Source organism: Schistocerca gregaria, chromosome 5 (genome assembly GCF_023897955.1).
Source record: "Schistocerca gregaria isolate iqSchGreg1 chromosome 5, iqSchGreg1.2, whole genome shotgun sequence".
Taxonomy (NCBI): domain Eukaryota; kingdom Metazoa; phylum Arthropoda; class Insecta; order Orthoptera; family Acrididae; genus Schistocerca; species Schistocerca gregaria.
Genome location: NC_064924.1, coordinates 64,592,064 through 64,605,542, shown reverse-complemented (window position 1 = coordinate 64,605,542; position 13,479 = coordinate 64,592,064). Strand labels below are relative to the sequence as shown.

The 13,479-nt window shown below is 43.4% G+C and overlaps 1 protein-coding gene across 1 annotated transcript in view; it reads left to right on the top strand.

Annotated features, from left to right (window-relative positions):
* LOC126271873 (uncharacterized) overlaps positions 1 to 13,183 on the top strand; it is a 103,578-nt gene extending 90,395 nt beyond the window's left edge. The window contains exon 4 of the mRNA XM_049974221.1: positions 8,453 to 13,183. Coding sequence (XP_049830178.1) covers positions 8,453 to 8,519 — 67 coding nt within the window. The 3' untranslated portion in view covers positions 8,520 to 13,183. The remainder of the gene's footprint in view (positions 1 to 8,452) is intronic.
* Positions 13,184 to 13,479: the final 296 nt, after the last annotated feature.

Below are 13,479 nucleotides of genomic sequence, written 5' to 3'. Positions count from 1 at the left end.
TGACCAGTTCCTTAGACTCCCAGTCTGCCTGTTGTGTACACGTCTTTGCTCCCCAGGACTTTAAATGAACTTCAACAGTGATTTGGTGCCCAGTGATCTGCGTCACTGTCTTTGTGGGGTCCTGCCCATTCGTCTTGTCCAGGGTGCCTAAGGGTGCTGCGTTCTTGGAATGCTATACAACGATTCAAGCAAATAACATTAATAGTTTTTATGACAATAAAGAAGATAGACAATACTTAACTTTGTATTACAAGTAAGGTTCGTAAACGATGGGCGATAGGCAAACAGTCAGTGTCTTTCTCTATTGCTATGACCATACAAGCAGTGGATACGGATCACTAATAACTGCTGTCGTAGTGCTCTCCTAGTACTGTGCCGAGCCCGGCAGGAGCGGCTCCTTGTATTCTCTTCTTGTAAAGGCCTCTCCTGTCGTAGTGCGGTCCTAGTCAGCGTCCTATTGGCTGACGTCGTCTCACAGCCTTCTCTGCTCTTGCGTTTGTCATCTTCGTGCCGCCGTTTGTGGTTATGCTGGAACAGCCCCAGTGCCTCTTTGCCGCTACTGCAAACATGCAGTTTCGTACTTGACGATTAATCGGCAGGATATGCTCCTAGAATTAGTAATAATGCTTTTACTGGTGTTGCATCAAATTCTTATATTAACTTGTTAATGTTATAGCCTGCACAAAATATTTTTCAAGTTGTATTCTACAGCTTGTATGAAAGACATTTTTATATATAACCACCACAAAACTGCCAAATTAATTTTTTGTTCTGGAATAACTTTCTATAGTATGCCATTGTCTGATAGGCCTGCTTATTTAATTTCTTTGGTAAATATTAAAATATATTATCTTAAAATTTGCTGTGGTTTCTCTGTCGCTGCTAAAATCCTTGGGGAATATCAGTGTTGCCGTAACGACTTCCACACAGTACAAATATCGTCTGTATTCGATACGGTATGATACATTAATTGTAATATGAATTTCTGATTCGCGTATAAGGCATGGTGGCTATAACTACTTCCTAACTGACTAGCCACACATAGTCTCTAGAACACCACTGTAAGTCATGTACCTGATTTCTGCTCCTATGTAATGTACATTAAAATTGTGTACACTATTGACTAAAATGGTCAGTGCTGAATATCTATCATTAATGCTACTCGCCACATATATTGGTACTTCAACAAGTTGACTGAATATGGACCCTATTTCAGTTGTGCATTGAGCTGGATATTTTATGCCTTAATCAGTTATGTGGTGTGAAATGCAGACGTTACTGGTGTGAAGTTGTTCTTAGTAATAGTTCTGTTGTACATCGTGAGTCTATTTACAGGCCCACTTACTTTCGCAGCATATTTTAAAATTGTAGACGTGTAATATACACCATTTCAAAATTTGAGAGTAAGGTCTTTAATTACATGGTATGATTACTGTATTACATAAATCTCTTTCGTCATGAATTTACATTTCTCACGAAATAAGCATCAAACGAAAAAACTACAAAGAACGAAACTCGTCTAGCTTGAAGGGGGAAACCAGATGGCGCTATGGTTGGCCCGCTAGATGACGCTGCCATAGGTCAAACGGATATCAACTGCGTTTTTTAAACTAGGAATCCCCATTTTTATTACATATTCCTGCAGTACGTAAAGATATGTGAATGTTTTGGTTGGCCCACTTTTTTCGGTTTGTGATAGATGGCGCTGTAATAATCGCAAACGTATTTGCTCCGTGATTCATTATCCGTGTTAAAACGGACCGCTTACAAATTTCGGAAAAGGTCGATATCGTGGTGATGTGTGGCTATTGTGATCAAAATGCCCAACGGGCGTTCGCTATGTATGCTGCTCGGTATGCTGGACGACGTCATCCAAGTGTCCGGACCGTTCTCCGGATAGTTACATTATTTAAGGAAACAGGAAGCGTTCAGCCACAAGTGAAACGTCAAAAACGACATGCAACAAATGATGATGCCCAAGTAGGTGTATTAGCTGCTGTCGCGGCTAATCCGCACATCAGAAGCGGGAATCGGGAACCTCAAAAACGTCGCTGTTGAGAATGCTGCATCAACATCGATTGCACCCGTACCATATTTCTGTGCACCAGGAATTGCATGGAGACGACTTTGAACGTCGTGTATAGTTCTGACACTGGCCACAAGAGAAGTTACGGGACGATGACAGATTTTTTGCACGCGTTCTATTTAGCAACGTCCGGCCCCGGTAGCTGAAGGTCAGGGCGACGGAATGCCAATCCTAAGGGCGCTGGTTCGATTCCCGGCTGGGTCGGAGTTTTTCTCCGCTCAGGGACTGGGTGTTGTGTTGTCATCCCCATTTCATCCCCATCGACGCGCAAGTCGCAGCAGTGGCGTCATATCGAAAGACTTACACCAGGCGAACGGTCTACCCGACGGGAGGCCCTAGTCACACGACATTTTTTTATTTATTTAGCGACGAAGCGTCATTCACCAACAGCAGTAACGTAACCCGGCATAATATGCACTATTGGGCAACGGAAAATCCACGATGGCTGCGACAAGTGGAACATCAGCGACCTTGGCGGGTTAATGTATGGTGCGGCATTATGGGAGGAAGGATAATTGGCCCCTATTTTATCGATGGCAATCTAAATAGTGCAATGTATGCTGATTTCCTACGTAATGTTCTACCGATGTTACTACAAGTTGTTTCACTGCATGACAGAATGGCGATGTACTTCCAACATGATGGATGTCCGGCACAGAGCTCGCGTGCGGTTCCTTCCGTCCCTTTACGACGAACCTGCACCTACCTGTGAACATTGTCTCAGCAGATCATCAGAAGGAAAGCCGAGCGAAACCTACTGTACTTCGACGTGAACCAGGCTACAATTAAAGTCACTAATCTACGTTTAGGGAGAAAGTTTTCACATGAAATGAAAGGTTGGAAATTTTGTCCTCAATTAATATATTCTGAAACTTAGGTGAACAAGTATCACTGCCAAGCCGTGCTAGTCGTAACAAAGTCACTCACAATCCCTTTTACTCACGTTACCAAGTTTATGGTGTTGAATTTCCCGCAAACGTAATAGCTACAAAAATACTGATTGTTTTTTATTGAGAATGCTCGCCAAATATTAAGTCTGTCGGTACCAAATGCAGTCACAGTTTTTTAGCCACCGACCTGCTAAATATGCCACGCGGAATTTATGTCTTTTCTCGTCGCAAAATTCACTTAGAAATTCCGAAATTTCTGCACACCCATCGGAATAGCTATGCCGTCACTTTACCACACTTTTGATGTATGAAACACTGCTAGATCCGGCAACTTATCGTTTCCATCGGAACTACCACTACACACGTCCGAACTGTTTCATGGCTAGGCTCCCACTCCTCCCTAAAATACTCTAAGTCTTCTCTACCAGCAGAGAAAGGCGCGCGAAGAACATTGCTTTACTATTGGTCAGTTTACTCAACAGCCAATAGCATAACAACATTCTCCCGCGTCAGTCCGCGCTTTTTCATCAATAACCAATCGCAAAATAGTAAACCTAACGACTGCACATTTTACCGACGTAATTATCTAATATGATGAAGTTTTGTTTATGCATGAAGTTATTTACTATTGTTATTTATATTTGATTAACTTTCCCTTTACCATAAACTTACTTAAGAAATCTATTCTACAAAAATCCCCTTGTCCATATCCATACATCTTCGAAATGTTCTCACACTAAATCCTACTACATAACTCGTTAAACAATTATCTTCATATTAACTTTAAACCACACTCACGCAACGTTCACACTGCTAAAACACATTTATAACATTTTACATACACAAAAGACATAATAACATTTTATGAAAATACTAGAACAGTTTATGAAAAACATTCTATTACTTTAGTGCACTCTAGTGGGCACAATGGAAACTAAAATCACAGTCCCCCTATCCAACATTGTCCTCTATTGGCTGATACATAAACTACGTGTGCGCCCAGTCTCGCGTCACCACCTGTCACTATCCAGCTCTGAGACACATCTCCCACTTATCCGCCTCCAAGGCAGGATCGGTATACGGCGCTACGCCTCAATAGCTCGCATGCGGTTGAAGCGACATTGAATAGTATATTTCACGACAAGTGCATTGGTCGTCGAAGCACCATACCATGGCGTGCACGTTCACTGGATCTGACGTCCCCGGATTTCTTACTGTGGGGAAAGTTGAAGAATATTTGCTATCGTGATCCACCGACAACGCCTGACAACATGCGTCAGCGCATTGTCAATGCATGTGCGAACATTACGGAAGGCGAACTACTCGCTGTCGAGAGTAATGTCGTTACACGTATTGCCAAATGCATTGATGCTGACGGACATCATTTTGAGCATTTACTGCATTAATGTGGTATTTACAGGTCATCACGCTGTAACAGCATGCGTTCTCAGAAAAGATAAGTTCACAAAGGTACATGTATCACATTGGAACAAGCGAAACAAAATGTTCTGTATTTTAATTTAAAAAACAAACCTGTTACCAATTGTTCGTCTAAAATTGTGAGCCATATGTTTGTGTGACTATTACAGCGCATCTATCACAAAGCGAAAAAACATTCATATTTGTTTACGCACTACACGAATATGTAATAAAAAATGGATGTTCCTATAAAAAAAAACGCAGTTGATTTCCGTTTGACCGATGGCAGCGCCATCTAGCAGGCCAACCATAGCGCCATCTGGTTTCCCCCTTCAAGCTAGACAAGTTTAGTTCTTTGTAGTTTTTTCGTTTGACGCTTATTTCGTGAGATATTTGGCCCGTCACGATCAATGGACCACCCTATATATGAGGGGCATTCAATAAGCCATGCAATACTTTTTTTTCCTGAAAGCAGGTTTATTTTGTTCATGATTCAAATACGCCCTGTTATTCTCCACTGTTTAAGCTACAAAACCCAGTTTTTCTCCATTATCTCCATTCAATGCTCTGCTCCATGGATTGCCGTTTTGTTTCCAGTTCTAAATGATGAAGACATGTTTCATCGCCTGTGACGACGTTCGACAAAAAATTGTCGCCATCAGCCTCGTAAGGTGCAAGCAATTCCACACAGATGGTCCTTCATTGTTCTTTATGGCCTCTTGTTAGGCGCAGAGGAACACAATGGGCACACACTGAGTACCCCAACTGATTGACGAGTGTGTCAACACTGCTAAGAGAGATGTCCAGTTGTGCAACGTGGTGTTCCATTGTGTTTTGTTGATCATCTCGAATGAGAGTGTCCGTACGTTCTATCATTGCAGGAGTCACAACTGTGAGTGGCCAGCCGGCGCTCGGAGGATCGGATATGTGTGCACGTCTTTGTTCCGCTGATGGCAGAGCCTCGCCCAACGACTCACTGTGCCTTTTTTCACTGCTGTGTCTCTGTACACATTCTGCAAACACCTACGAATATTTGCAGTGTTGTGGTTTTCCACCAAAAGAAACTGAATCACACCTCATTCCTAGAACGCACCTCCATTACAGACGCCATTTTGAAGGCTACTTATAGCGCTGCCACCTATCGGAACATCTGTTTAGCAAGAGTAATAGAAGGCAGATTTCGGACTACCTAACAGACCAAAACGAAAATGTCTGTTCCCACACTGACAATGTTGAGTGTTTATGGAAAAAGTTCAAGGCAATCGTAAAATGCGTTTTAGACATGTACGTGCCGAGTAAAACTGTGAGGGACGGGAAAATCCCACCGTGGTTCAACAACAAAGTTAGGAAACAACTGCGAAAGCAAAGAGAGTTACACTCCAAGTTTAAACACAGCCAAAACCTCTCAGACAAACAGAAGCTAAACGATGTCAAAGTTAGCGTAAGGAGGGCTATGCGTGAAGCGTTCAGTGAATTCGAAAGTAAAATTCTATGTACCGACTTGACAGAAAATCCTAGGATGACACGCCTAAAGGTGAAATACTAAACACCTTTTTCCAAAGCTGTTTCACAGAGGAAGACCGCACTGCAGTGCTCTCTTTAAATCCTCGAACAAACGGAAAAATGGATGACATCGAAATAAGTGTCCAAGGAAAAGAAAAACAACTGGAATCACTCAACAGAGGAAAGTCCACTGGACCTGACGGGACACCAATTCGATTCTACACAGAGTTCACGAAGGAACTTGCCTCCCTTCTAACAGCCGTGTACCGCAAATCTCTAGAGGAACGGAAGGTTCCAAATGATTGGAAAAGAGCGCAGGTAGTCCCAGTCTTCAAGATGGGTCATCGAGCAGATGCGCAAAACTATAGACCTATATCTCTGACGTCGATCTGTTGTAAAATTTTAGAACATGTTTTTTGCTCGAGTATCATGTCGTTTTTGGAAACCCAGAATCTACTCTGTAGGAGTCAACTTGGATTCCGGAAAAAGCGATCGTGTGAGACCCAATTCGCTTTATTTGTCCATGAGACCCAGAAACTGTTAGATACAGGCTCCCAGGTAGATGCTAATTTCCTTGAGTTCCGGAAGGCGTTCGATACAGTTCCGCGCTGTCGCCTGATTAACAAAGTAACATGGTTCAAATGTCTCTGAGCACTATGGTCATCAGTCCCCTAGAACTTAGAGGTACTTGAACCTAACTAACCTAAGGACATCACACAACACCTAGACATCACGAGGCAGAGAAAATCCCTGATCCTGCCGGGAATCGAACCCGGGAACCCGTGCGTGGGTTGCGAGAACGCTACCGCACGACCACGAAATGCGGGCAAAAACAAAGTACGAGCCTACGGAATATAAGACCAGCTGTGTGGCTGGATTGAAGAGTTTTTAGCTAACAGAACACAGCATGTTATTATGAATGGAGAGACGTCTACAGACGTTAAAGTAACCTCTGGCGTGCCACAGGGGAGTGTTAATGGGACGATTGCTTTTCACAATATATATAAATGACTTAGCAGATAGTGTTGGAAGTTCCATGTGGCTTTTCGCGGATGACTCTGTAGTATACAGAGAAGTTGCAGCATTAGAAAATTGTAGCGAAATGCAGGAAGATCTGCAGCACATAGGCACTTGGTGCAGGGAGTGGCAACTGACCCTTAACATAGACAAATGTAATGTATTGCGAATACATAGAAAGAAGGATCCTTTATTGTATGATTAAATGATAGCGGAACAAACACTGGTAGCAGTTACTTCTATAAAATACCTGGGAGTATGCGTGCGGAACGATTTGAGGTGGAATGATCATATAAAATTAATTATTGGTAAAGCGGGTATCAGGTTGAGATTCATTGAGAGAGTACTTAGAAAATGTAGTCCATTACCAAAGGAGGTGGCTTACAAAACACTCGTTCGACCTATACTTGAGTATTGCTCATCAGTGTGGGATCCGTACCAGATCGGGTTGACGGAGGAGATAGAGAAGATCCAAAGAAGAGCGGCGCGTTTCGTCACAGGGTTATTTGGTAAGTGTGTAGCGTTACGGAGATGCTTAGCAAACTCAAGTGGCAGACTCTGCAAGAGAGGCACTCTTCATCGCGGTATAGCTTGCTCGACAGATTTGGAGAGGGTGTGTTTCTGGATGAGGTGTGGAATATATTGCTTCCCCCTACTTAGACCACCCGAGGAGATCACGAATGTAAAATTAGAGAGATTCGAGCGCGCAAGGAGGCTTTCCGACACTCGTTCTTCCCGCGAACCATACGCGACTGGAACAGAAAAGGGAGGTAATGACAGTGGCACGTAAAGTGCCCTCCGCCACACACTGTTGGGTGGCTTGCGGAGTATAAATGTAGATGAACTATAACCGTATGAGTGGGGTATTTATTTGTTACGAGACTCAAATTTTCTCTGAACTGTTCAACAACTGTATCATCAGAGTCTGGGGGTCGATAGAAGGAGCCAATTATTAACTTAGTTCGGCTGTTAAGTATAACCTCCACACATACCATTTCGCACGGAGTATCTACTACGGCTTCACTACAAGATAAACCACTACTGACAGACACAAACACTCCACCACCAATTCTGTCTTTCCTGAACACCGTCCGAGACTTCGTAAAAAATTCTGCAGAACTTATTTTAGGCTTTAGCCAGATTTCTGTACCTATAACGACATCAGGTTCTGTGCTTTCTATTAGCGCTTGAAGCTCAGGGACTTTCCCAGCACAACTACAACAATTTACAACCAAAATTCCGACTGTTCCTTGATCCAAGCACGTCCTGTATTTGCCATGCACCCTTTGAGATTGCAGCCCTTCCCGAGGCCTTCTAACCTAAACAACCGCCCAGTCCACGCCACACAGCCTCCGCTTCTCGTATTATGACCACGTCTGCCAACAGACACACTGTTGAAACTAGTTGTGGAACAATGAATTATTTTAGCAGCGTTGTGGTGGTCACAAGTTAAAATGTTTTGTAGCCCGCGGTTAGCCTTGCACGTGGCTGTCTACTGTTGCGTTCCACCTGAAGCTAGCGATGTTTTTCACCACAGGCCGAGCAAGAACAAGTCGGGCAAGGGCAGCCGGTCATCGAGCAGGGCGACGCAGGGCAGCGCCTAGCGGCCGCCGGCCACCCCGCGGCCCAGGGCGGGCGCGGGGTTCGAACCCTCGGCCGGCGGCGCGCGCGCCCACCAGCCGGACCTGCCGTACGCCGCCGTCGTCGAGGACCGGCACAACCCCCAGCCACCTGCCGGCGGCAGCAGCGGGCTACTCGCCTCGGCGCACGTGTAAGGCGGCCCGCACCTCGCCACAGCGTCGCCTTCTCGCCTCTTCGTGCGTCGCAGAACAACACGTACTTACAGAAACAGAAATCATTGTCCTTGCGCTTAGACCAAGAAACAGGCAATTGGTCTGTTCTGTATCTGAACTTAATACAAGATGTATTCCATTAAAGTGTGGTGCACATACACGCACGTCAGTCTGAGTTTGTCTTGTCGGAAGGAAGGGAGAAGGAGCATAATTAATGATACTGTCGATATCGAGGTTATTACAGATGCAGCACTACAGTTCAATTCTTTTATCTTGGCGGTTCGCGCATGCCCGCCCAGACGCGGGAGATTGCTGCGTTGCCAGTTGAACGCGCCAAGAGAAGCAGCGCTATAGTATAGTTCGCAAATTTACGTTTTGGGGGGTAGCGCGCTGTTTATGAAGTAAAGCCACCACGGCCGCATTAACCCTTTCGCTGCTTCAGAGGCGTGCTTCCCGCATTCCGCGATGTGCGCGATTTTGTTATCATTGCACTGCTCGCCTGTGCGCACACATAGTGTTTCGACTGCTTTGACACACTTTATCATTCGATTTCACAAAAACTACTACGCCCAAAAATTTGATTTTTACACATCTTCTTGACTGATACCTTCCCCACATAAATGACTTAATTTTGTTTCGATGTTCAACGCAGTTATTGTGCAGCATTAGATGTAGTAAACCATTGCACGAAATTTTGAAGAGCTTGCAGAGGTAACAGTCCATAGTGTATACTTTCCGTATGGTTGATTTTAGTTGCCACTAGAAATTTCAAAAAATTACATTCAAACGAATAAAATTCATAAAGTAAGACACATCGATATTGTTTTTAAAATACTAAGCACTCAGCAAGGTTTGAGCTCAGAACCCTCCACTTTGCAGCCATACACGTTAACCATTACGCTAACGCAGCTCATCAATCATTATATATCGCGCAGGACTTTAAAATATCACGCAAAACACCGACAAACACTGTTGGTATGATTATGAATTACTCACGTTTCATCGAAGTACAATACGAAATAAACAGTTACCGCTGTTCTTTATTACGAAAAAGCGGTTAGTGAGAATGATACAAACACCTTTCCTTGCTATCGCCTGAATTAGGAGGCTTATTGCTTGTTTGGTTTAATTAATTAATAGAGTATGAAGCAATTGGTTTAAAGAATGCTCTTTCTTTTATAGAAAGTTTGGTATCAAGACATTGCTTTTGTTCAGTTACTTTATTTATGAGTGAACGTTTCTAAAACTGAAGACCTTCGTCTGTGCTCTGCACTGCACTCGAGCTCTGGCAACGTCGCTCTCTGTTCATTGGCTGACTGTGTTTCGTGACGTCAGATGCGCAGAACGAACCTGAACTCGGCCGGCGTCATAAATGACGTGCACTTTAGCTCATTTCTAGAGTGTTGGGAGTGGAAATCTGTCTTGGTCTTGTTATATTACATTTCACTTGTTGTATTCTGTGTCTCATTGACAGTGGTTTCCGGGATGTGGTAAGAAGTTGAAGATGTGAATTGTAATCTCTCTACTAGTAAACTGCTATTACAATTAAAATTCGGCAGTTGGAATATTTAATTAGCAGTAGACCTCACGTCTTTTACTCGTATTCGTTTCTAGCAATGACCGTGTGCCTATCCAAAACAGTCGTGGTTAAACGCATTACTGTATGTCCAATTACTGAACGAGAAAATATTGAATAACAACAGTTCTAATCTAACGGCACTCTTGGAATTTATTATCAGACATTATGATTCCTAGTTCTTTCACGCACACTGTAAAATCATAATTCAACCGTTCCTACATGTAAGATTTTTTTCTATCAATTTATTGGCTTTTGAGACGAACCCATAGGAACAGCTCCTTAGTGCAATGCCAGTTGTGACGATACAAATGTAAGGACAACACAACACCCAGTTCCCGAGTGGAGAAAATCTCCGACCGTCCTGGGGTCGAACCCGATGCCCTTTAGTTAGCAATCTGCCGCGTTGCCAATGGAGCTTCTTCTTCTTTTTTTAAAAAAAAGAAAAGAGAAGAAATATTGGCGCCTCAAGAGTACGTAGAAAATTGTGACACTGCCAAACAAAAACAGACTAAGTCCTTGCCATCCTAAGTGCACCTAAACCTCCCCCCGTCAAGGGACGATCGCTCGAGCGAAAATCCTTCAGGGTGACAGGAATGAGATACAGAAGATCCCAATAACCGTGAAACAACGATTGTTTTCCCTATTATACCCGTTCGTTGACCTGTACGTGTCGGTGCAACAGAGGCAGATACTAGGCGTCTGTTCGTTACCAGCGATAAGTTCTTCCAGTTTTATGAAATAATCAACAGAATTTACATTCTGCGTAAATATCATTCCGTCTCTTGTATATTAACTGATTGTGTCCATCTTCTAAGTCCACTGTAACACATTCAACGCGACCAGATGCCTCGCAGTCCCGCACAGACACTAGAGTCGACAGACTCCAAAAGTGTTCAAATATGTGTGAATTCCTAAGGCACTAAACTGCTAAGGTCATCGGTCCCCAGACTTACACACTATTTAAACTACCTTATGCTAAGAACAACACAAACACTTACGCCAAGAGAGAGGACTTGAACCTCCGACGGGAGGGGCCGCTCAATCCGTGACATGGCGCCTCAAACCCCGCTGCCACTCCGAGGGGCGACAGACTCCACACTGTTCCATCTAAACAACAGCTACCACTAGCCATATAGCTGAAATATCTCTCGAGAGAGCATTCAGACACACACAACAGATTTTGTGTTATCAGCACGCATTGCCATCGTGGTGACAAGGTCTCTAGAAGGCGTGGTCTTGACTGTAAGTGCCCTGTGCATTTAGATTTTCATTACATCCCGACACACATATTTCCTTTATATGTGCCGGGGATTTGATATAGGAGTTTTGTAAACGTCATAATAATTTGTATTTGATACTCGCAATAAATTAGGTTCATCGATCTGAAGAGCAAAATGAAGGAGCGTTCCGTTCCTTTGTGGCAAGTGTCACAGCCAAGATGTCCCCATTTTTTGATTCCTGTGGTAGCCACAGCTATTTTTCCTGTTTTATGCGGCATTTTTTTGTATTTCGGAATCTGTTATAGTAAATTTTCGCTTTGATGGCGTTGCGTAACAACTGGTAGCCCATTGTTCCAAAGAACACTGAATTAACTGAAAATTCGCGACTACACCTCCGGCTTCTTCTTTATTTTTTTGTGTATCACATAACCGTCTATTTATTTTTATTTTACTTTCATTCTACATTTGCTTAATTTTACTTTCGCATACTTTTTGTGCATTTTCAAGCTCCCACAACATTACGGTCTAAGTAAAAAGTGAATAAAATAAAATGGCACAATACGTCATAATAATATAACACGAACTTTTCCTCTTTTCACGTATTTGTCTTTGGATCCTCTGCAACAACAGAAAAAATGGCTCTGAGCACTTTGGGACTTAACATCTGAGGTCATGAGTCCCCTAGAACTTAGAACTACTTAAACCTAACTAAGGACACCACACACATAAACGCCCGGGGCAGGATTCAAACCTGCTACCGTAGCAGCAGCGCGGTTCCCGACTGAAGCGCCTAGAACCGCTCGGCCACAGTGGCCGGCTGCAACAACAGTCATGTAAATACTTCAAAATCGATTCTGGAAATCCGCTTCTAGTTGCCGAATTTCCGGTTACGCAATCGATTTTCGCTTCCACGTAAACGCAACCGGTTTTGAAACGTGCCTGGGTAGTCAAGTTACGTCTTTTTTTCAGAATATTCGATTAATATGGACTTATTATGGAGTGAAGCGGAAATAGTGCACTGAGCATGAAGGTGTCTACCTGTAATATTTAAATGAAGAGAAATAACGATTGTGCTGGCTGAATCAGAAACTAGATCGGCTGTTTTCCAGACGCCGTGTTTAACCGGGTTAGCAAATCCGCTTCAGATCTTACCATGTAGGCCAAAACACAACAGCGATAAACGGTTTCCGAAATTGGATTTTCGCCTTTCGGAAGACGTGTCGCATGTAAACTCAGATCACTGCTCTTTTTTTTTTTTTTGGTCATCAGTCTTCTGACTGGTTTGATGCGGCCCGCCACGAATTCCTTTCCTGTGCTAACCTCTTCATCTCAGAGTAGCACTTGCAACCTACGTCCTCAATTATTTGCTTGACGTATTCCAATCTCTGTCTTCCTCTACAGCTTTTGCCCTCTACAGCTCCCTCTAGTACCATGGAAGTCATTCCCTCATGTCTTAGCAGATGTCCTATCATCCTGTCCCTTCTCCTTATCAGTGTTTTCCACATATTCCTTTCCTCTCCGATTCTGCGTAGAACCTCCTCATTCCTTCCTTATTAGTCCACCTAATTTTCCACATTCGTCTATAGCACCACATCTCAAATGCTTCGATTCTCTTCTGTTCCGGTATTCCCATAGTCCATGTTTCACTACCATACTACTCCAGACGTACATCCTCAGAAATTAAGGCCGGTATTTGATATTAGTAGACTTCTCTTTGCCAGAAATGCCTTTTTTGCCATAGCGAGTCTGCTTTTGATGTCCTCCTTGCTCCGTCCGTCATTGGTTATTTTACTGCCTAGGTAGCAGAATTCCTTAACTTCATCGACTTCGTGACCATCAATCCTGATGTTAAGTTTCTCGCTGTTCTCATTTCTACTACTTCTCATTACCTTCGTCTTTCTCCGATTTACTCTCAAACCATACTGTGCACTCATTAGATTGTTCATTCCGTTCAGCAGATCATTTAATTCTT